The sequence below is a fragment of the Carlito syrichta genome, unplaced genomic scaffold (assembly GCF_000164805.1).
Source record: "Carlito syrichta isolate Samal-C Ts95f unplaced genomic scaffold, Tarsius_syrichta-2.0.1 Scaffold314867, whole genome shotgun sequence".
NCBI lineage: Eukaryota > Metazoa > Chordata > Mammalia > Primates > Tarsiidae > Carlito > Carlito syrichta.
In genome coordinates this window covers 355,345-379,322 of record NW_007258963.1, presented here as the reverse complement: position 1 = coordinate 379,322, position 23,978 = coordinate 355,345, and the positions used below count along the sequence as shown (strand labels likewise).

General features: G+C 52.8%; 1 protein-coding gene across 1 annotated transcript in view; it reads left to right on the top strand.

The window, feature by feature from the left end:
* The window catches only part of HS1BP3 (HCLS1 binding protein 3), a 51,315-nt gene extending 27,601 nt beyond the window's left edge, over positions 1–23,714 (top strand). The window contains exons 6-10 of the mRNA XM_021705983.1: positions 1,496–1,703; positions 3,925–4,162; positions 17,018–17,178; positions 18,731–18,866; positions 23,444–23,714. Of these exons, the coding sequence (XP_021561658.1) occupies positions 1,496–1,703; positions 3,925–4,162; positions 17,018–17,178; positions 18,731–18,866; positions 23,444–23,702 (1,002 nt within the window). The 3' untranslated portion in view covers positions 23,703–23,714. The remainder of the gene's footprint in view (positions 1–1,495; positions 1,704–3,924; positions 4,163–17,017; positions 17,179–18,730; positions 18,867–23,443) is intronic.
* Positions 23,715–23,978: the final 264 nt, after the last annotated feature.

The following is a 23,978-nucleotide window of genomic DNA, read 5'->3' as shown; positions in this document are numbered from 1 at the left end:
TTTGCTCCAGAGGCCGAGGCTCTCAGAACTCCAGAGTTGGTGGATCTGTGAGCCAAGCCTGCATGGAGCAGTCGGGCCAGCAGGGGGCACTCAGCCCCCACTGTGTTCTATGCTGCCTGCCTGGCCTGAGTCTCCAGCTCCTTGGGACACTGGGTTGGAGCCTGTGTTAGCAACCACTCTGTGAAAGGATCCTCCTGCCTTTCCTTGAAGGCCATTCTCAGGAAAGCCCCAGAACCAGACTTTTGTGCTGATAGCTGTGGGTAGCACCTCCCTGTCCCAGATGACTTCTCATTATGGGGTTCTGGAGCCCCCCAGGCACCATCTGTATCTAGAACCTTCACAGGCGGGGGGATTCTGGGTGGTGTTGCTGGTTAGCCAAGTGTGCATGCTCCAGATACACCCCATGCCAGGGATTGCCAAGCCTCCCTGAGCTGGAGTAGACTGCCCACAACCCCACCACACACTAGCACAGTGGGCGTGCCGTGGGTGCAGCCTGGGCATGTGAGTCTGAGTGGTTCACACTTCACCCTCGATGCCCCCACAGAGTCCGGGGAGATGGGCCCAGCCTATGGGGAAAGCACAGGGGATTCTAGCACTGAGAGCAGATGCGAGCTGTTGGTGCCACGTGTGACTAGAGCAGCTGAGTCTTCTCTGAGCACCCACATGTGATGCAGACCATGGCCATAGCATTGAACCCGCTGCATGGTGGCTGCTTGCCCCACGTGAGACTGAGAGCCCTTTTACGTTGTCCCAGCACAGAGCAGGCACAGCAAGAGATTGATAAGTAAATGTACAAACCCTCGGCTGCCTAGGAGTTGTGGGGAGAGGCCAAGGAAGGGGCAGTGATCAGTCTCCAGCCCTCAGGAAGCTAAGTGCTGCCTTCGGACCTTGCAGATGGCACTCGGGGCCATGTTGTAATGGCAATGGGAGCCCTGGCCTGCTTCACCCAGGTCCCAGCATGCAGAGCGGTCCTGACTGACACAGAGAAGAGAACCAGCTTTGCCAACGTCTGTCTCCACGGCTTGTGTGGACTGGCCTGCTAAAGGCTGTTCTGGTTCACAGGAGAACGGTTGAGGTCTGTGCTGACAAAATGTGACTCACGGTATTACAGGAAGATGGCCCCACAGCCTGCCAGAGGGTGAGATCACCCAGCTGTTCGCTGAAAGCTCAGCATGGAGGCGCAGTGGTGGTTACCTGCAGGCTAGGCAGGGGTCCATCTATCAAACATCTTTACCCTGACTTGTGGCAGTGTCCAGAATGGAACTGTTATCACATCTTTCCTTTGGGCCATTAAGCTATTCATCACTAAACCTGCTGTTCACTAGGAGGCTAAAGGCCTGGAGTCTGAAGCAGGGAGATAGCAGAGGGGCAGCAGGCGGGCTTGCCCGGCACATTTCCCATGGCCACCAAGCCTCCAGGGACTTCTGGTCAGGGTGAGAGAGGAGAACTCTCTCCCACCCTTCACTCAGGAAACCACATGCTCCTCTCATTCCAGGTCTCCAAAAAGTACAGCGAGATTGAGGAGTTTTACCAGAAACTGAGCAGTCGCTATGCAGCAGCCAACCTCCCCCCGCTCCCCAGGAAGGTCCTGTTTGTTGGGGAGTGTGACATCCGGGAAAGGAGAGCCGTGTTCAATGAGATTCTGCGCTGTGTCTCCAAGGATGCCGAGTTGGCAGGCAGCCCAGAGCTGCTAGAGTTCTTAGGTACCCGAGGCTCTGCCCCCTCGTCCCTGAGGTCTCCCCATCCCAGAGCTAGGCCTTGTTGCCCTGGCCCAGCAGCAGCAGGTCCACAACTGCCTCTGTAACCTGAAAGGCTCAGCCTGGCTGTTGAGGCAGGTGGGCCTTACCGACATCGTTGGGCCAGATGGTGGTAGGAGACCCATCATCAAGAAACTGACCATCTGAATGTCACACAGTGGACATTCTCCACAGTGTGATGCCACCCATGGCCTTCCTGGCCAGCCCATCTCTAGTGCTTCCCCCACCCACACACGGGCGCGCATGTGTATACACAGACACGCACACACACGCACACACACGCACCCCTCCACGTCCTGTCAGATAGCCCTAGGGCCTGCGATATCCAGGGAAAGCTGTGCTCTCACAACCAGGCTGGTGACCTACCCCTGGGGACATTTCCCTCTCAGCCTGTGTTCCCCACAGAGAGGATCATGGGTGAGGCACAGCTGAATTGATCCACCATCCCCACCCCCACTGCTGGGGACCTCAGGCCCTTCTCCTGTTGCCCCAGCCCTCTTGTCTCTCTTCATTTTTCTCATTGAAAGATGGGAATAACCTGACTGACGTGTGTGTGAGAATCAGCTTAGCTAATATATGTGACGAGTTTAGAACAGAGCCTACCACACAGGAAACATGTCTAAAACTACACCTCCACCCCTCAGCATGCCTTGGCAACTCAGAAGCCCCGTGGGGCAGGTCCAGGTGAGGAGAGGTCCCTAGCAGTGCTGCACTCTCACCTGACCTCCCTCTTGTTAGATCCGTTTGTTTAACTCCTCCCCTGCCTTCGTGGATCTCCTAGTACCATAAGATAGAAAGGACAGTTTCGAAAGGAAGTCGACAGCAAATAAACCAGTCCAAAAGAAGTGAGGGGTGGAGAAGAAAAGCACAACAGGTGAAGCACAGAAGACTTGGGACTGGACAGGGTACAGAGCCCAGGTTTCTTATATCCATTCTACGCCTTCACCCAGGTCTGGGGTCTCTCCTGCCATTGTTTGCTCTGAGGTCCCACCCTTCCATCTTTGCCCATCTCTGGGACCAGGTAGACCATGATGAAGGCTCTGGCCTAGCCATAGCTGAGAGAAATGCTCAGAAGGTCCTGGCTTTCTCTGTTGTGGAGAGGCAGGATAGAGTGTTTCAACTTCCGTAACCACTCCATGCCTCAGTTTTCTCATCTGTAAAATGAAGGTACAGTTATGACCTCTCTCATGGGGCTTTTGTGATATTTAAATGTAGGATGTTTATAACAAAATTGAAGGTTCATGAGATTTTTGAATAGTGTTTTCACACTTGTTCAAATAAAATAACTGCACAATAGAATACAGTGCACTTATTGTCACTCTGGACACCCTGTATACCAGATAACTCTCTCAAGTTTTTTACCTACAAAGTGATTTTTTAAAAAAAAGTCAATACTTTGAAAGATAAACTACCCAGTAACCATTTGGATAGAGATGGGCAAATAGTCGAAACCCACGCTTCTCAAACTCTCCATGGGGAAGGACCAGCTTTTTAATTCTCAACCTGTCACAGGAAGATATTCTCAAAAATGCAGAATTGTACATTTGAATGTTATGATGCCAAGCTGCTGTGGAAGTTTCTGGATGCTTGCTCTCCCTTTTTCTACTTACCATGTTGTAGACACCTATCTACAGACCACACTTTGAGAAGCACTGATCTGAGCTGGTTTGTAACAGAGTAATCACAGCTTGTCCTGGAAACTTGCACGTGCACCCTATCAAGTCCATGGTCCAGTCACCCAGACTCTCGGTCTCCACCTGTGGTTGGATTGGGAGAGTGCCTTGCTGTGCCTCACGACTGTGAACGGTTCTGGAAGTGATGGTTCTTTTTTAATCATCTTGCTGGTTTATCCCACTGCCTACCCAGGAGGAAAGTCTGGCCACTCCCGCAGTGCACAAGGGCTCAGGAACTGCTGCCTCTCTCTTGTTTGGAAGCTCCTACCCCCCGACTGCTCCACTCCTGGCTTCCCTGGTGCCCATCAGCCCTGGGGGGCTGCAGCAGGCACTTGGGTGCCTCCCAGAATGGTGGTCGCCTCCTATCCACCTAGACTTGTGGTAGAGTTTGGTTACAGGAAGCCCTTGGCCTCAGGGAGGGTGTGGTGTGGCCACGTGCCGCTTCTGCCTCTGGGGTGGGTAACCAGTCCCTTCTTTTCTGTCTTCTTCCACAGGCACCAGATCCCCAGGGTCTGCAGGTCTCACCAGCAGAGATTTCTCTGTCCTGGATGACACAGATAGCCGAGCAGGGGAGGAGGACGAAGCTTTTGACTTCTTTAATCAGCAAGACCAAATGGCGGGTGAGGGTCCGCCCATCCTGGGCCTGAAGGACAAGGATGTAGAGAAGTCCTTGGATGAGGAGGAGGAGAAAGAGGAGGAAGAGGAGGCATTGGATCCCCTGGGCATCATGCGGTAGGTCTCCCTTTGTCAAAAGGGACCACTTCTGACTGACTCCTGGCTTTCTGGACGTGGCTTCTTGTTCCCTGTAATCCAAGAAAACCCCTATGCATGCTAGGTCACCTCTTATAGAGGTCTGGGCCATGGGGCCTTGGCCTGGCATGCTCGAGGGACTGGCTGTGTACCCTTGGTGTCACCCATGTCTTTGGGGCTGGACTCAGATATCACGTGTCCTTCCCTGGTCCCAGGGTATCCCCCGCCCCTGCCTCTGCACTGGCAGAGACCCCATGACAGCTCGGCCCCGACTACTGACCCACCCAGCTGGCACTGGGAGGCCTGGGTTCTCCCTCCAGCCATGTGACGTGAGGTTATGACTCAGTTCTCTGGGCCTGCCTCACTCTCCATAAAGCAAGAACATTCACCCTGGCCCTGCCTCTACAGGGCAGATGTAGGACTCACAGATCACATGGGTGAAGGGGACTTGAGACCCTTCAGTGCTGACTGCATGTGGTGCGAGAAGGTAGAGTGACCCCTGAGGTCCCTGGTCAGTGGACCATGTGCCCCTCATGTACACACACATGCCCACACACATGCACCCACACACATGCACCCACACACACCCTGACTGGGGCAGAAGAGGCAGGCCAGCTGTGGTTGTGCCCGTCCCTCCTGGATAGTGTCCTACCTCTCTTGTCCTCCCGCCCCTTCTTTCCTGTCCCTCTGACTGTCTTCAGTCAATAAGTGAGCTGCTCCTGAGCTCCCGCTGTGTGGACCACCTTGCACTGTGTGCTAGGGAGAGGAGCACAGGCTAGATGAAGAGACTTGGGAGCCAGATGCCTGCTCAAGGCCCCTCTGAAGGATGCAGGCTGGGATTGTGGGGCAGAACATCCGGACCAGAAGGAGACAGTACTGGAGGGAACCAAGCTGACCCAGCCATCCCTGAGGCCCTCACTCTTTCTTCTTGGAACAAAGTGAAGTGGCTACTTTGGAGCCATGCTACATGCTGAGCTTTGTCTTTGGTGCTTTACATACCACATCTCATTGATCCCCTGCCTTGTGAGCATTTTACAGATTAAGAAACTGAAGACTACAAAAACCAAGTGCTCTGCCTGAGTCCAAACAGCTGGTGAATAAGCTGTTGGATTTTGAACCAAGTTTAAGATCCTGGTCTCTGGAGCTGTACTGCCTAGGCTTGAGTGCAGCTCTGCCATTTACCAGTTGTGTGTCTCTGCCCATTTTATTTACCTCTTTTCTTCAATTTTTCTCAGCAAAAATGGGCTCATGACAGTACTGACCTCTTAGGGTGTTTGTGAAGATTGGGTTAATGTTCAACGTAAATGTGAGCAATTAGCTATCATCATGACCCATCTTTCAACGGAGTCAGACCACAGACTCGGGTGCCGTTCTCTGCACTTTCTACCATGATGAGGGGGTCTTAGTGGTTGATTGAAATCCTCAGGCAGCTAGTAAGAGAGCTTTGTTTCATAGGTCCTTTTCCAGAAAGGAATTAGAGCTCATTAAAAATCAGGCAGAGGCAAGTTCAACTTCAGCAATATGCAGAATGCAGTCCTACAAGTGTGGCCTGCTCTGCACAGGCCTTCTTCTTGAGGTGGGATGTTTAGGGGGTGGGCTGCAGGGTGGCCGTGAAGCCAGTGTTGAAGGATGAGGGTCGCATTGGGAAAAGGTGCCTGATGCTCAGGTTGCCACAGCAGAAATAGGTCTGGGAGCCAGGTTCCTGCAGCACCTTGGCACAACGGGCGCCATGGTCAGACCCCTCCCGGCCCTCCCTGACTGGCCTCATCCTGGAGGGGCTCAATGGCCCTGAGGAAGAGGCAGCAAAGGTGGCAGGTGATGTCAGGGCAAGCCTATCACAGCCACTCCTTATCAGCCCTGCCCAATTCCCGAGCCCTTCTTGGGCTTTATTTGGGGATGAGTAGGCTTTGTTTGAACTTGCACTCCCTGTTGTTTTGAGTAACTACACGCAGTGCCAAACCAAGTGTACTTGGGCGGTTTGTGCCAGCCTTTGACTGAAGGGCATGCTTAGCAAAGCGGCTCCTTTTTTGGGTAGGAAAATCCTCTTTGGAGTTGGCCAGTACTGCCTTGAATTTCCTACTTACTTCATTAGCAGATTGTCAGGAGGGGTGTGTCAGCCAGGCTGAAACCACCTGCCCCCAGTCACCTCCCCTAGCTCTGTACTCTGGGGGTCCTCACTCCTGAGTCCTAGGAAAGTTTAGCACCTAAGAGGAGAGTCCCTTCTCCTGCCAGATTTTCTTTTAAAGATCTACGTGACACAAGTCGGTGTTATCACCTCCGGCAGGAATAATAAGTAACATTTTTGAGAGCTTATTAAATGCAAGGAACTAACTTTTGCTTCAGCTTTATATCACCCACACACACATACACACACACACACACACACACACACACACACACACACATACACACACAGATATATGTATATGTGTGTCATGTAAAGCTGAAGCAGAAGTTCTAATAACTCATACAAAATCTTAGTGAATATATTGTACTCTTAAGTTTGCTATATTATTTTGTTGAAAAGGTCATAATTCAACCAGACTACTCTCAGGACCCGTTACAGGTACAGGTTAAGAAATGGCACTCCAGGGGGCCTGTATTGGAATCAACCTCGATTGTGTATTAGGAAGCTGAAGTTTAGAACCAGGTGGCTCACCATATTTTTACAGCCTGCAGACAGCAGAGCCAGGACTCTGTGCCATCTCCAGGCCAGTCTTTTAGCAATCTGGGAAGCGGGCACAGCCCTAGCATTGGCCTCCTTCCACAGATGGGAAAATCAAGGGCAGAGTTGAGCAGAAACTTGGCCAGAGCCCAGTGTGTGGCAGTGCCATGTCTTGAAGTTGGGGTTACCTCAGCGTTTCACAGACACCCGGGTGGGCCTGTTGGTGACCTTGCACAGCACTACCCACCGCCACTTGGTGGGGGACATTTTGTTTTTGGCAGGCAGGCCCAGGGCATCTCCCTTCATCCTGTACCCTCGGTTCCTCTGCAGTCGCAGCAGCCTGTGAAACAGCCTGTTTCCCAGCTGTGCCAGGCGTCCCAAGGCCAAGGTCCCTCTAGACCTGGCTCTGGGCTTCCCTGCAGCCAGCCTTGGTCCTTCCCTGCTGCAGCCACGGCAGGGCGCTGTTGCTCCACTGCAGGGCTGCCTGGAAGGGTGGGAGTCGCCGGCACAAAGCTGGAGCCCAGGCTGGCCTGGCTTTTCTTTGTCTTTTTAAACCTGGTTTTGATTAGGGCACAAGACGACATTATTACATCATTAGAGAGCACCTAAAGATGGAAAGAACCTTCCCCAGCCTTCCCAGCACCGCCACACCTCTCGTTTGCTGAGGTTTTCATCTGACCCCATCCCAGCACCAACCACATTAACTGCAGATGCCATGCATGGCCCCGTCCCACTCTGCCTTTCCACATCGTGTCCTGTCAGGAGTGCTGCTCCGTGTCATACCTCATTGTATTCAGTTCTCTATTTTAAAGACCTCACTGTGTTGAGAAAATGGAAGTTCTACCCGAATAGTTCTGCCTCCTGTTAGAAATACTCTGCTAGAAACATTTTTCATTGTGACTCACGTAATGCAGTTAACATAGAAAAATTGACAACACAAGTAAAAGTCCCCTCCCTGTGAATTTTTGAATTCACTTTTGAATATTCATATCTTATTACCAAAATGGGATTCTGTTATATGTTCCATTCCACAGTTTGCTTTTTTTTTCAGTTTATACATACTGGGTCTTTCCAGATCGATGAACATACTTCTCCCTTCGGACTATGTCTGGTCCCTCAGGCCCTCACGGTGTTGCCAGGCTCCTGCTTGTGGACATTGTGATGTTTCACAGGGTTGTGCTGTTACAGGCAATAACTTGAGGAACTTTTACATATACAGCTTTTATTCTAATAAGCTTTCTCCCCAGATTCCCACCCCCCAGCAAGATCCTGAAGCTTCTTCTTTAGGCTTTGGTGTACTAGTCCAGTAAGGGTTTTTTTAAGGGCTAAAGCCCCTCTGTTGGGGGTGAGGGTCTCTGCTTTTCCAAATCCTGCCCACCCGAAGGGCCTGTCCCTCTCACACCTCCCCAGGGCCACTTCCACCAAGCTCAGGGAGCACCCCTCCAGGCCCAAGGTCCCCAAGAACTCTCAGCTTCCCTCCGGACAGGCTGGTTTCTGTGTGAGCACACCGGAATCTGAGGCCAGGCTTCCCACGTTCTCCCTCAGAGGGGGGGCCAGGCCCAGGACCACAAGTCATAGGCACAAATGGGAAAACGGATGCTTCTTTGGAATGCTGTGTTTTATGGTAATTTTTTGGATAGATTTTGTTTTATCGTTCAACAAATAACCTTGTGTGTGTTAGTATAGAAATAATATTTTGTTTCCTCTATTTATGTGAAATTGCTGCTCTGAGATGATTCTGTGGTGTTCATGTGCTGGCACACTGTCACGTGATCCCAGATTTGCAAACCAAGTTTTAGAAGCAAGGCGATCCCCCAGAGTGAACCATGGAGGGGAGCTCAGTGGGGACAGCATGGCCTCAGCCCCACCTCCTGAGTACCCTGAGCTGCTTCCCCTTGAGTTCCTCTTGCTAATTATCAGTGCCATCGCTCGTGGACTTGGCACATCTTTATTCATTCTAGCCCGAGCCTGGGCACCCAGGGCTTCCCTTGACGCTGCCAGAACAGCAGAGACCTCCTGGGGGATTCCCACCAGGAGCTTGGGGGAGGTGCAGATTCTTAGGCCCTGCCTCAGCCCTGGGTGGGGGCCCTGGGATCTGTGTTTTAACAAGCTCTTGCGTTGATTTCTATGTAAGCTCCTGTTTGAGAATCCCCAGAAACCAAACGCCATTAAGGCCTTGGAGATGCCAGGAGGGAAACAAGTGCAGAGAGTAGCGCGTCAGAAGGTTGCCACAGTCTGCCGCCCACAGAGGGGCCAAGGAGAGCGCATGCACAGGAAGGCCCTTCCCTTACTCTCTGCTCCCTACCTCCTCCTGCTCCTGCCTGGGGTTTCCCTCTTTGGCTGGCCCACCTGCTAGAGGAGTTTCCTGGTGTGCCATCGTGTCCACACCAGGACCTTACCTCCCCCTACACCTCTGCGGCCTGGCTGAGACCCAGAGTCATACGGAAGACAGGTGACACAGCCACTCTGCAGCGTTGTGTGGGTGACATTCCAGCCAAGCTGCTACAGTGATCACAGTGGCAAGGCAACTGCATCTTCCTGTCCAGTTCAGATTACTTCATAGAGTCCTGCCAGCATGAATGGACCATTATTGACTACAGGGTATGGCAGTGGTGTCTGCTTTTTAAAGTCAGTAGCAAAATCTTTGGCTCAAGAGAAATCTCATCCAGAACCCCATATATAAAACAAACTGAAGTAGAGTTGCTCCAGTTAGGACAGGAGTGGGGACTAGCTCTTTGCCCCCCAGCCTCAGCCCCACATCCTGAGGTGGCCCTGGTCAGGACCCCTTCGAGCTTGGTTCAACAGCAAGTGGAAAGGCTGGAAACCCCAGGATGTGTGACCATCCCCAGAGCAGTCCCAGCTTCCAATCCCCATTCTGCCATCAATCAGCCAGTGGGTACCAAGCAGGTTGCTGAACTTCTCAAAGTCTCCGTTTCTTCCTTTGTGAGGTAGAGATGGAATCCAGGCCCTGTAGTTAAAAGGATAAAACAAGATGAAGGGCCACAGGAAAGCTCCTGTGTAAAATGTTACCACTATTTCAGATATACTTTGCTCTGAAGAGGTCTTTGTGTGTTTAGACAATAGTTAAAATGGAAAAGGCAGTTTTTTTACTTCCTATTATTATGCAAATATCAGCACCCTTTGATGTATACAGCACCATGGCTTTACCTCTTGCCAGGACACTGGTACACCTGTCACTCCTTCCAAGAGCAGGTGCTCTCTCATGTTAGCGATTGGAAGTGGGGCAACCTCTGACCCAGGAGGAAGGGGCTTGTCTGAATCCTTGGTGAGATTAAGTGATTTCTTAACTCCTTGGGTGGTCATGTTTGCCATGCTCCTGCCTCAGACTGCGCCAGGACCCTTTGTGGCAAGTTTTGGCAATTCAGAACACTCTGAGGATGGCAGAGCCTTTAAATGATGAGATCTGGTGATCAAAACCAGTCTCTTTGTTGTTACAATTGAGGAACCTTTCCAAGATCATAGAGCTGAAGCAAGAGCAGGAGCTGGGGTCTCCTGATTGTCAGCCTAGGACCTTCCCCTCCATCCCCAGACCCTTTCCTGACCTGTGCCATGGACAGACTTCTCAGCCCTCATCGGTTTGCTCTCTATTTTGGATGCCATGGGTGATGGGCATTCTCCACTGCAAGGATGGCCAGCTTCATACCAGTCATGTCAGCGACTAGAATATACCAGGGTATGGGGTACACCAAGAGGACCCACATGGTAGCAAGCAAAGGCTGCTCACTCAGAACTTGCTGCAGCCAGGAGGCGTCAGTCACCATCACCTGCATTTGGCAGAAACTCTAAGGCAGGCAGGGGAGTGGAAGCCTTTACAGTGGACAAGAGGGAAGGCTCAGGTGGTGCTGACTAGATTATTGACAATGGGGAGTCAGAGGCAGCCAGTGAAAAGTAGTGTGTCATTTGTCCTGTGTAATTGGGTCAGGGAGCATGTTTGGCTTTCTCTGGCTGGTCCTATTAAATGGAAATAGGCTGGGCATGGTGGCTCATGCCTGTAATCCTAGCACTTTGGGAGGTTAAGGTGAGAGGATTGTTTGAATCCAGGAGTTCAAGACCAGCCTAGACAACATAGTGAGACCCTATCTCTACAAACAAAGTCGAAAAATCAGCCAGGTGTGGTGGCACACATCTGTAGTCCCAGCTGCTCAGGAGTCTGAGGCAGAAGGATTGCCTGACCCAGTAGGTCGCTCTGAGCAACAGAGCGAGACTCTCACAACTCCAAAAATAAATAAGTAAATAAATAAGTTATAAGAATAAAATAAATTGGAAAGAAGGGTAAAAATTAGGAAAACTGGCAGTTATTCATTGAGTTTTGGTTGTTGGGGACTGGTTGATGCAGAGATTGTGGCCCGGCTTCCTGGACAGGTTGCTGCAGGTTGTAGGTTAGAGTTCTACGTGTATGTGTGGGCTGACAGTTGTCTCTTGTGTATTCAGGCTCTCAGGGTGATCTGGGTGAGTGTGGCTGGGCACTTCAGCAGGGAGTAGGCTGCAGAGCCCCTGCAGCTGGGACCCACCTGGTCTCATGGTGGCACAAAGTGCCATGAGGGGGAAGCGGTGGCCTCTGGACCTCTCTGGAGAAGGATAAATGGCATCACCCACAAGCTGAGGAGGGGTTGTCACTGAGGTTCTGTCCTTCAAGGTAGGGCTTAGTGGCCTAGATAGTCAGGCCATGGTTATTTAGAAACAGGTCCTTGGAGTGTGACTCTGGGGACCACAGCCAATGAGAGGTGTCCTTGTCAACTGCCACTCCAACTGGTCCCTTTGACTTTCTGAGGCCCTGAGTGAAGTCTGCTGGGTAGGAAACAGGAGTAAACCTGGACATCACCAGACAGCTCCTGTGATCCCAGGCCTCTGCCATGTCCCTGCACTGACCCACATATGGGCTCTATTGGCAGCTTCCAGGACACTTCTGTGTCTCTTTTCTCCTCCCCATTGACTACATAAGGAAACACACTTGGAGAAGTTCAGTGACTGGCCCCAGTCCTACCCAAGTTCTCCTACATTCCCATCAGTAAAGACCAGAATCCCCCCAGTCCTGACATCCTTTCATATGTTCCTCTTCCTCCTCGCCCTGTGCACCTGCTGGCCAACTGCTGGGTACTTCACTGTGCCATGCTCTGCATACCTTGGCATTTTCCAGGCCTGTTCTCTCTGCTTGGAGCACAGCTTTCAAGACTGCTCATCTTTCTATTCAGTCCTCCTCTGAAATCCCTGTACAGTGAGGCTGTCCTGGACCCTCAGGGTGAATGCCTGTCCCCGGGTAACTCACATTCTTATGATTGCTTCTCCAAGGAAGCCCCTTCATAGCTGCAAATAACATTGCCCTGAATTTCAGAAGTTCACTTATTGGCCCTCTGAGAATTTTCTCTAATTGAAAAAAACAACCAAACAACTGAATTTAAGATTAAAATATGAAAAGTACTATATTGTAAAGCAGGAAAGGTCCACCATTGGAAAGCAGGTTGATTTCCATATTTAGTTAAGCATCTCCCTGGCTTTGAAGATAACGGTCCTGTCTGTGTGTCTCAGCTGTGGAAGGACCTGTCGTCTGTTCAGACCCAGTTTAGATGGCTGTGGCAGGGGGAGCATCTGCAATGCACATGTGCTCGGGTCCTGGGCAATTGGTGCCCATCGGTGGTCTGCCACATGGGTAGGCACATCCGGGAACGGTGCCATCGGCCCCTGGGTGGCCAGAGAGGTGGATGCTCTCATGTGTCAATCACTGTCACCAGAACTGCCTGAGCCACAGGGAGCAGGGCTGCTGCTCAGCCTGTCAGAGCTTTGGAGCTGTCAGCACAGCAGCTGCTGCCTCCCACCCGTGGGCTGCACGCCTACCTGCAGAACGCGGCCTTGTCTGTGCGTCTGTCTTCTGTCAGGCACACACCACAGGAGCACTGGTATCTGTCGTGCACATGTGGGCATGTGGCACAAACATGCCTACACACACCTGTCCAGGACCTTCCCCACCCACTTCACGCAACCTGTGCTGGGCTGGACTCATCTTCTTTGCAGCCCTCATGACCCACCCAAGTTCAGATGACCCCATGCTCACCAGGAAGCAAGAGCTGCAGTTCCTTTCATGGTAGACCTCTCTGTTTGATGCCCTCTTTGCCCCATCCCTGGTGACAAGAGTCTAATTTTTGTAGCCTTCCTTCTGATGAGGAAGAAGAGGGTATCCTTCATTACTTCAGTGAGGGATTTTGTCTCCTGTCAGTGCAAAGGGTAGACCAGCGGGCAGGTGCCACGGGACTAGGCAATGTACCTGTCTACAGCTGGAGGAGTGAGGAAAGAGGAGGAGGAGCACCAGGTGGGGAGGGGCGAGAATAGGGGAACAGAGGGGGCACGGGGGTGACAACGTGGATATGTGACCTCCCTCCATGCTTATGACAGCTCTGAGGCGTTAGTGCTATGAGCAAGGTGAGGAAACAGCTCAGAGGCAGAGTGACTCACCTCAAATGGTATACTGACCCTGTCACTGAGATCAGAGCTCCAGTGTCATCCTAGATAATACCACCAGCTGATCCCAAATTCATCACAGATTTCCTTTTTGAAGTTCTCCCTGGCCTGTCCCCCTGTACACCTCACCTGACCATTGCTCTGCAGTCCAGGCCCTGGTCGCTTCTGTGAACCATGAGCAGAGCTTCCACAGGGGACCCATCTTGGCCCATCCCCTGTGGTCCTGTTCCTACTGCAAACCTGAGGGGTCCCTCATCACCCAGAGGCATCTGGGTTCCAGTGGTGCCTGAGCCACACTCCCTGCAGGCCCTCACAGAGTGACTTGCAGTTCTTCTGCCTGGGGTGCTTTTCCATCCTTAGTCCACAGGGTTCACTGCCTGCCTCGACATCACTTCCTCCAGGAAGCCCTCCCTGAGCCTTCAGCCTGGGTGAGCTCCTGCCTCTGTGCCCTTCTGCAACAGAATAGAACCGCCTGTGTAGAAATGACTGGTTTCTGTGTCTTTGACCCTCTGGGGACAGTGGAGGGTCTTACTCATCTCTGTGCCCTGGTCCCCAGCACAGGTTCTTGCTGGTGAGAGGAGCTCAGTGAGGACTGGTCGTGGAAGTCATTCAAGAGAGAAGGGATGAGCTGCTCACAGTGTGGCCAAGGGGCTGGCAGAGAGACCAGGGGGGTTGACGAGAGGTCTTTGGAGGAGGGATAATGGAATGGGGGCTTTCCACATAGGGCACTGTCTGAGGCCAGTGCTGGGGGCCTCTCTTCAGTCCCTTTCCCCATTTCCCTGGAGGAATAGAAAAAATAAGTCTGAGTTGGAGATGTGCTGCCACTCTGCCTGCCTGCCTGCCTGTCATCCAGCTGTCTACCCTTCCTCCTCCATCCATCTGTCCATGGCCCATTCTTTCATCCAGTATTTATCGAGTATCTGCTCTGCACCAAGCACACTCCTAAGTCTCCAGAGCCAGAAATTTCACTGCTAGCCAGAACAGGATCCTGGGGCTTTTAGACACCAAAGCTCCACGGTTCCTGCTTGCTCTTTGTCTCCCCTTGAGATAGGCCCAGAGAGTTGGGGAGACAGAGAGGTTGGCCAGGATAAACCATGGTTTTCTCATGGGTGGGTAGGGGTAGAGGACAAGCCATGCCCTTCCAAGCGACCCCCACATCCTGTAGATCTACTTTATTTCAGTTCAAGACAACAAAAGGTCAGAAATGTCTCTAGGGAGAAAACCAGAACATCAATCCAGTTGGAGAAGAAAACTCACACAGAAGGAAAGTGAGACCTAGTTTGGGCTGTCAGGACCAGATGTAGGTGGGAGAAGGGTGATCGCTGAGGCTGCCTGGCATCTCCAGAAAAGCTTCATCATGTACTTTTTCTCCCTTTGTTCTTCAGACGCTTCTCACTGTGCTTCCTCTGATTTCTGGTCAGTGGGAAGCCTCTCGCTCGCCTGCCTGGTGGGGCCTGCGGCTGGGTAGGATGTGAGTTTGGTCCCCATGAGCAGGCAGAGCCAGCTTGTATCTGAGCAAGGCAGGGGGTGGGGTGTGATGCTGCTGCTGGTGGAGGCCATAGAGTGGCCTCAGCCTACCCTCCCTGGGAACCGCTGCCTGGTGGGGGTGCAGTGGGGGCAGTTCTGCACCCCTCACTGCTGCAGGCTCTGCCAGATCCGGGAGCAAGGGCCAAGTGAAGGGCAGCTGTGATGGGGAAGCAAGGGAAGAGATGTCATGGCAACACAGCACCTTCCAAACCTGACTGGTAATGAATTCTACTAAGCCTCCTGGGTCTGCCCAGGTCTTCTGACTCAATGGGTCTGGGCTGGTGCCATTTCCACAGACCTCCCCCCTGGTGGCCATGGCCTCCACTTAGGACCCACACCCCAGGGGTTCTGAGCTGAGCCAGGAGAACAAAGGGGAAACATTGGAGTAAGAACAGGTGAGCCCTGACTTCACCAAGTGTGAAAAAAGGTGGCGAGGAGCCCAAGCTGACACCATTAGGGTGCAGAATCCAGGCTCCCACCCCTCACCCCAGTGCCCTGGGCAGGTCCCAAGGGTGGTACAGAGCAGAGGCCCTGGGTCCCTGGTGTCCTGTGCTAGGATGGGAAAAGTGCAGGGACCAGGCAGATGGACCATCCTGACCCAGTCCCTGCCACTCCATCTCTGCTATTCATCACCTCCTCTGTGATGTGCCACTTTCTCCCCCAGAGAATAGCAGGATCAGTCCTGCTATCCCCACCCATCCCATCCTACCTTACTGCTCATGGAACTTTTTCAGGGGACAAGAGGATAGGACCGTGAGTATGACCGCCTGCCTGTCCCTTGCCTGCTATGTGGCCTTGGACAGACATTCAACTTCTCTGAACCACTGTTTCCTCATCTGGCAAATGAGCTCTCCAGGCATCCTCCCTCCCAGACTGGGCCCTGATGGGTGCTCTGTCCTATGGCCTTCCAGCAGAGTGCCTTCCCAGCCTTCGTAGCTTCTTCCACCCCAACTGTGGCTGGAGGTCAGCACTTGGGATTCTGCCAAACCTGAAAGTCCAGGCTATGGGAATGGTCTGCTTGGAGGGCCCTGCCCTCCAGCACCCAAGGCCACCCTGCTATTTTTATCTGCCACTGGTTAATCTCTATCATTGTTTAGGGCTGAGCCAGCCTCTCAGCACAGTTTTGCCACATAGTGTTGCCAACGTGAGCTTGGATGGTGACCTCACACAGTGACCTCATCCCTGTGGAACTGCCCGCCTGGCAGGCAGGCACATGGGATTCCAGTTTCCCGTAAAGAGCATATTCTCTTTACTTTCAGGAACCTTAAAATGGCTAGGGTAGGCATGGGCGGCAGGGATTGGGCCAGCTTAATAGAAGTTTGTTTATTTATGGACAGTATCACTTACAGTTGACGTGCACAGGTCGTGAGCATTCAGCTCCATGAATGTTTGCATGTTCACTGAGTAACCACCCCCTAGATCAAAAAATAAAGCACTCCCACGCCCTAGAAGCCTCCCTCATGCCCCTTCCTGGTTTCCCAGCCAGAGCAGGACCTTCTCTGCCAGTTGACAAGTGAGCATTACAGGAACTGGGGTAAGAGAGCCGAGTGGGGCTCTGAGTCCCCGAGGGGCTTGATGGGGGCTGTTCCATGGAACCCAAGTGTTTGCTAGAACTATTGTGGTTTCACCACTCAAGGGAAGGGGGCTGTGTGTAGGGAAACAGAGCACTCTCCATGGCTGCTTTCTGCTCTCCCAGACCCAGCCTGAGGCGTATGGCTTCAGACCATGTCCAAGTGGGTATGGGGTGTGGTTCTCTAAGCCTGGCCCCCAGTGCTGAGATCAGGTGGCCACCTCCACCTTCAGAGCCCAAAGCCTATGACCCTGAAGGCTGTGCTTGTCTGGCAGCCGGGGTCCAGTCCAGGCAGCCACCTGGTCTTCTTCACAGCAGCCCGAGCACAGTGCACAGCCACTTGCAGTGGCAGGAGTCTTACCACTCCATTGTCAGGTCATCGGGAAAATACCTGCTCTTAACTCCCTTTTCCTGCCTGGTTTTCTACCCTGGGGAGGGAGGACTGGTTCTTCCCTTTGCCATGTGACCACCTGTTAGAGATTTAAGAACAGCTTCAGTTGTTCTGCCCATGTGGACTGCTCCGGGTGGGCCACTCCAGGCCTTCCCTGGTTTCCTTCTGGCCTGCTCTTCCTCACCTTGTGTTTTTTCTGTGATTATCCAGCTCCAAGAAGCCCAAGAAACACCCCAAAGTGTCCGTGAAACCCAAGCCCTCGCCCCGGCTCACCATCTTTGATGAGGAGGTGGACCCTGATGAGGGGCTCTTTAGCCCAGGCAGGAGGCTTTCTCCCCAGGGCCCCACGAAGGATGCATCCCCCATGGACCGTAAGTAGAATCTCAGGGTGTGTTTCCTTTGCTCCTGGTGTCCTCTCAGTGACCAGCCTCTTGCCACCAAGTGGGCTCTGGACCCACCATACACTAATAGGACACATGTCTTCCCCTGTCCTGTGTAGAGGTGATTCAGACTCAGCTTATGGAAGTTTTCTGCTGGAGAAAACAAGCCTCACACCTGGTTGGTGTGTCCCTACAGCCTGTAACATTCCCAAGCTGTTTTTTTATTCTCCACATCTCATAGAAGAGAAGTACAGTTTTCTTTGTTGTTTTGAGAAGTGCCTTCATTATATCTGTGGCCAGATGTGGGCCCTGAGGCCTTCAGACACTTTTTGGGTTGAAGGTAGATGCTGGCTGCCTGGAGTATGCGAGCAACTCTGTAGGTGTGTTTAGGGGGTGGTATTGTTTTTGGTTTGTTTTTATTTTTGAGTCAGAGTCTCACTCTGTTGCCCAGGATGGAGTTCATTGGTGCAGTCATGACTCACCACAGCCTCAACCTTCTAGCTCAGGTCATCCTCCTGCTCAGCCTCCCAAGTAGCTGGGACTACAGGTATTCACCACCATGCCCTGCTAATTTTTTGACTTTATAGAGACAAGGTCTCACTATGTTGCCCAGGCTGGTCTTGAACTCCTGGTCTCAAGCAATCCTCCTGTGTGGCCTCCCAAAATGCTGGGATTACATATGTCAGCTACTATGCCTAGCCCATAGGTGTTGATTCTAACAAGAGATTTGTGACACCCATGCAGACTCCTCTAGAGGGCTCTGTGCAGAGCTGGCAGAGGGAAAGCCAAGCTGACAGCCTTGGGATAGCTCCACTTGTCCCTGGGTTCCTTTCCTCATGCTTGCCCAAGTCTTCCTCTGGGGGAGGGGAGTCATTGTCGTCCACTAATTCAGCCAACACTGAGGGCCAGGCCCGAGAACACACTGAGGAATAAGACCCAGTCCCCATGCATAGGGCTTTGTGTGGGGACAGGATGTGGCCTGACAATTGCGGGCTAGCACGAGTCTTTAATAGGCTGAGCAGAACATCAGTTCCTGTGGCACTCATAGGAATATGTCCTGGTTGGGCATTGGGGCTTTGCTTACACTGGATCCTGGGAGGCCAGTGGAGTTTACCAGGCCTACTTAAGCAGTACATCCCAGATAAAAAGGCTACTACCATCAGCATTCTCAAAGGGTGGCCTTGAGCAGTTTGGGTGGGATAGGATGAAGGGAGACCCAGGATCCCTGGAAACAGTGACTGTGGGCAGAACACTGCTCACTGTGGCATCCTGCCATCCTGGCCGGTGGGTAGCACTCCCTAAGTTCTTGTTGAAGGGTGGTGCTGCAATGGGGGCAAGCCAGGAGCTCCAGCTGGACTGGATCCTGAGGAGCCTGGCGCAGGGAGCACGAGAGCCTGTGGTTTCCTAAGAGCAATAGGAAGCCCACAAGGACTTGAGACATGAGTGATGCCATTGGCCAACTCTGGCTCAGGTGCCGGGAGGGCGAGGCTGCGCCGACAAGCCATGATGTCCTCTGACTGCACTGCTGCTGCCTTCCCTGCAGCCCTGAAGCTGTTTGACGATCCTGACCTTGGTGGGGCTGTCCCCCTGGGTGACTCCTTGCTGCTGCCAGCTGCCTGTGAGCCTGGAGGACCCATGTCCAGCCCAGGCCGCAGAGACTCCTCCGAGGAGCTGTTCAGGTACTTCCTCTCCCCAGCAGCACTTTGCAAACTCTGAGAGTGGCCTGGATGGAGCCAGGGGCCCAACCTATGTGGGGTGTTTCCCTAGCCTCAGCCTCCAAGGGGAATACCCCAGACCTGTCAAAGGCAGGAGTCCCTAGGTGCAAATTGGCTAAGGGGCAGTGATGGGGGTTCAGGGGGAGGATTAGAAGCCCAGGGCTACTCAGCCAGTTCCACAAAGAGAGAACTCTGTTTGTCCAGCCAGGTTTTTCCTTTCCACACTCATATTTGAACAGTTTATATGAAGAGTAATTAAATTATATAATTGCAAAAACAGGTGTAACTAGCATGAGTGGGTTTGGGAACAAATAAAACTGACTCGGCATGCAACCCACCTGGGGGAGCAGAGCACACTGAGGGGTCCCATCAGCAGGTTTTACAGAAGGACAGGAAGCCAGGACTCATCTGGTCAATCAGCCAATGGAGGTCAATTGACAGAACTTGTACAGCTCCTATTTCCTGAGCAATTGCTGTGTAGGCCTGACCCCTTTTGCGTTATCTTATTTAATCCTCAAACGGCCCTTCAGGTAGGTGCTGTTTTCTCCATTTTACAGAAAATTGAGTGTGGGTGAAGCCACTTGCCTGCTCCTGTCCTGGCCTCTCCACTCCATAGGGGACACCCAGAGCACGCCACTGGGCCATCCGCCTCCTCCTTCCCCGATCCTCCCAATTTTCCCCAGGCCTCTGCCTCCACCAGCCATATTCTCAGTGGGCTTTGTGCGTGCGTGCCTCTGTCTTCTCATCCACCTCCCAGGGTATTGGGACTGTGCTCACAGATTTAGGGGAAGTCAGGCCGCCTCTTTCCAGGAACCACTTACGTGGCATGGAGACATGTGAGGCACGTGGTCCCTGAAGGCTGTCATCTGCACCCTCGTTAGCAGTCTCAGGCTATTAGACAGCCCTCCAAGTGCCTGCCAATCCTGAGTCATGGCGATGGCTTCTTGTGTTTACATCTCCCCAAAGCCCCTGGCATCTGTTCATTTCCATCCTGTGTCCTCGCTCCTGACATCACAGCAGGCTGGGAGGAACCAGGATTGGTGCTGTTTTACTAGGAGGGAAACCAAGACACAGAGAAGTTGAGTACTGGAGTCCTCCTCGAACTCAGTAGGCCAAGCTGGGCACATACAGGAGTCCATGTGTCCCAGTAGAGCAGCTCTCATGGAACCTTTCTGGCCTAGTTTATTCTAAATCTATTACTTCGCTACCATAAACATGGTACAGTGGGCTGTTTAAAGGGCCACTCTCAAAGGGGTCCCGTGGCCAGATGAGTTGGGGAAATGCCCATGTTAGGCAGTACTTCAGCAGCCTACGGGGCATGACAGACACCACGAAGCACTTCACATGCTTATTGGTCCCTGGGACCTGCCCTCTGTGATACCTCTTAGCATCCCGCAGTGTTCTTTGGGGATGCCAGTTCAAAGAGTATGGGTCCTAGCACCCCCACCTTCACACTAGCAGACATCTGCTTAATGAAAGGATTAGCTTCTTTTAAGAAAACAAAATTTAGGCAGATTCTAAAAGAGCTGTAGCACTAGGATTAGCTTCTTGAGAGCAGGAACCACATTTCATTCTTTGTGTCTGCCCTGTGACTGTCCAGGCAGTAATCGGGCTTCCTCATAACAAAGAATGTCCAAGAGTTATTCATTCATCTGTGCTTTCAACCTTCCATTCATTCTATCACTACCCTCAGCTGCAGTCATCCCGAACCAGCCTGGGGTGGTACACTGAGCCGGATTGGGAGTCTGAGAGGCCTCCGTTACCTCCTGCTGTGCGACCACACCAGGGCCAGCCTCCAGTTTTGATCTTTAGCAAAGTCCTCTGCTCTGCAGGGACATGAGGAAGAGTGGGTCTGGGGTCTTCAGAGCTCCTTTGCCCCACGCTGGTTGATCTCACACCAGCTGGACCTAAGAGAGGGAGCTAGACCTTGTGCTGAGACTTGTTCCTAGCCATGACTCAGGGAGCCCAGTGGAAACAGGGTGCTTGGAAAGGGGGTGCCTGTGCAGCCATCTGAGTCCTGAGAGCAGCTACAGCACCTCCCACCATGGCTGGCCCCCACACACACCCCTCCACCTGGGAGCAAATCCAGTTGCTGATCAGTGCCAAAGAGTCATTGCTTTGCCAAGCAGGATAATCCCGAAATCTGACATAAGCTTTTAGCTGCTGCTTTATTTTCCTAAGGACCTCATTTGAGCATCCTTCAGTCCTTTTGTTCTTTTCCTGGGCACCCTCAACCTCCAGTGGAGGATGCAAGGGAAGCAAGCACCTGCCTCAAGGGAGTGGAGGACGAGCTGCCATGGAGGGAGCCGAAGCACCTCTGAACTGAGGTTGCCAGCAGCAACCTGGCCGTGGGGGATGCCTCTCAGAATCACCCTGACTCCCAGCAGCTGCTCTCTCTATGATGGCCTGGCTTGGGTCACCTTTCATTCACTTCTCTGCCAAGCAAACTGAGTTCTTTCTCTCTGGGTTCTGCCCCATCACAGGAGGTCGGCCCAGGAAGCAGGCAAGGCAAGCTGGAGCTCCTTCCATAGCTGGTCCTTGGCAGGCAGCCCCTTTGGGGAGGCTGCGCTGGGCACCTCCCCACTCACTCAGGCCTCTGCCAGGCCTTGAAGTGCCAGGAGTTGCTCTGACCAAGGGCGCCTCTTCTCCATTCCTGCACATACCCAGCCCTGCTGATGTCTGAGCCAGGCCAACCCTCTTGTTCCCACTGTCATTGGGATACACTGCCCAGGCCAGGAAGCCCCTGGTCTCTAGCCTGCCTGGTTCCTACTGCCAGTTCTCATTCCCACTGCCATACCTTTGTTCTCTGCTGCTCTCTTCTCTGGAATTCTCTCCTTATGTCCCCTTTTGATGCCAGCCTCACCCATCTTAAAGACCGTTTCCCAGGAAACCTTCCTAGCCTTCTCTGGCCCCACAGGGTCACTCCATTCTCCAGATCTCAGTAACATCTTCTCCAGTCCTTGCAGTTGTGTGGATCCTGTGTGACCAGCTAGGCTGGGGCGCCTGCCACTGAGGATTGAAGCACTGCTCCTCTATATTGAAGCATGTTTTGCTCACACCATGGCTGTCCATAGAAATCAGTGTATGCAGTATTCCCTTACATTTGGAAAGTGCTTTCCGTGTGTTGTCTTGTGATCCTTGTAAGAATCTCTGTGAGGCTGGTGAGCAAGTAGAGTCCCATTTTGCCGATAGGAAGACTGAGGACAGGGAAGATGGAGTGGCCTGAGGCCACCAATGAAATCGCAGGGTGAGGAACGGAAGCAGCATTGCTGTGCTTCTGTGCACAGTTCTGTGTCACCTGCCAGGTGACATTGTCATGCACATTTGTAAATAAGGAATGGAAGCCTGGAGAGGCCAAGTGACCACCCCAGGTCTTCTGCCTTTGATGCCTATGCCCTCCCTCACCTGACCCCAGCATGGCCAGAGGTTGCACGTGGAGATACCCATTAGACACAAGGAGAAACCCCACCCTGACGCTGGAGCCTCCGTGCCCAGGGAGGCAAGCATACCCCAAGAGAGCCAGCCATGCGTGAGCCAAGTCCTATCTGTCCTCACACTAGCTGTATGGCCCAGGGCAAGGCCCTTTGCCTCTCTTCACCTTGGTGTTTACATCTGTAAAATGGAGCTAATCTCTGCTACCAGACAATATTTAGAGATTTAATATTAAGTGAGTTAATGAATGTGGAAATGCTTGACCATCCTGGCCGAGGCCTTCTCCAACCTTCTCTGGGCTCTGTGTAGCACCCATGTGGCCCACTGAGGAGCACTGTGGAGGGCAGACCCATGCCACCTTGACTTAGCACCCCTGTTTGTTCTCTGGTTGAACGCGGTTTGGATGAGGGCTCAGCTTCTGAGGGCCGACATCCTGCGTCCTTCCAACTCAGGACTGCCACTTGCTATCTTCTTGGGGTCACTCGGTCTCCTGGGACTCTAGCTTCCTCATCTGTAAAGTGGAAACACAGTTATACCTCCCAGAATGGTGTTTTGAGAATAAAATTAGATAATATGCCTAAGTTGCCTGTCTCCAAGCAGGAACTCTGTACAAAGTAACTGGTGGTCATTTCTTTTTTTTTTTTTTGAGTTGGAGTCTCACTCTGTCACCCAGGCTGGAGGGCAGTGGTCCACTGCTGGTCACCGCAGTCTCGACCTGCTGGGCTCAGGTGATCCCTCTGCCTCAGTCTTCCAAGTAGCTGGAACTCCAGGCACACGCCACCATGCCCAGCTAAGCTGGTGGTTATTTCTAAAAGAGCTGGAGGGAAAGTCTCCTAGAGAAGCCAGTGGGTTCAGAGTGGGGTCACCTGAAGAGCAACTCTTTGGAGGCTGCAAGTGGGGCCCCACCATTGTGCTGTGGGATTGGAGGGAAGGAGAGCCCTGCCCTTCAGTGTCTTCTAGGGCAGGATGGGCAGGGCAGGGCAGGGCGGGGCCTTGGCCTGGCTCAGGCTGGGCACTGCCCATGTGGAGAGTGGCATTGCCCTGGGGTTCTTGCTTCTGTTGTGGAGGGAGGGTGGTTTTGCTCAGGGCTTCTCACTTTGTTTCTCTAGAGTTGAAGAGGACTTGGATCAGATTCTGAACCTGGGGGCTGAGCCCAAACCCAAGTCCCAGCCTAAGTCCAAGCCACCCGTGGCAGCTAAGCCAGCACTACCCAAAAAACCAGCTGTTCCCCTCAAAGTAGGCCCATCTGAAGCCGTGGCCGGGCAGCAGAAGCCACAGCAGCAGATCCAAGCCATGGATGAGATGGACATCTTGCAGTACATCCGGGACCATGACATGCCCTCTCAGGCCACCCCCAGTCTCTTCTGACCCCTTTCCCATGTTGGCCCGCAAACCTTCCTGTGGATATGTGTGTGAGAGGGAGGGAGACTGGGCCTGTGCACCAGGACCTCTTTTCCCAAGGGTCACAGGACCCAGAGCTGCATTATTCCCCTTTCTCCTGGTTTCTGTAGTCAAAGGGGAACCCCTGCGGGCTGCAGAGAGTGGAGGTCACCTTAAGAATTGGAGACCAAATTGTCTCAATCCCTGTGGACATGGACAGGGGAGAGTGAGGGGAGGCCTTGCCAATCAGGAGCCCAACCCTAA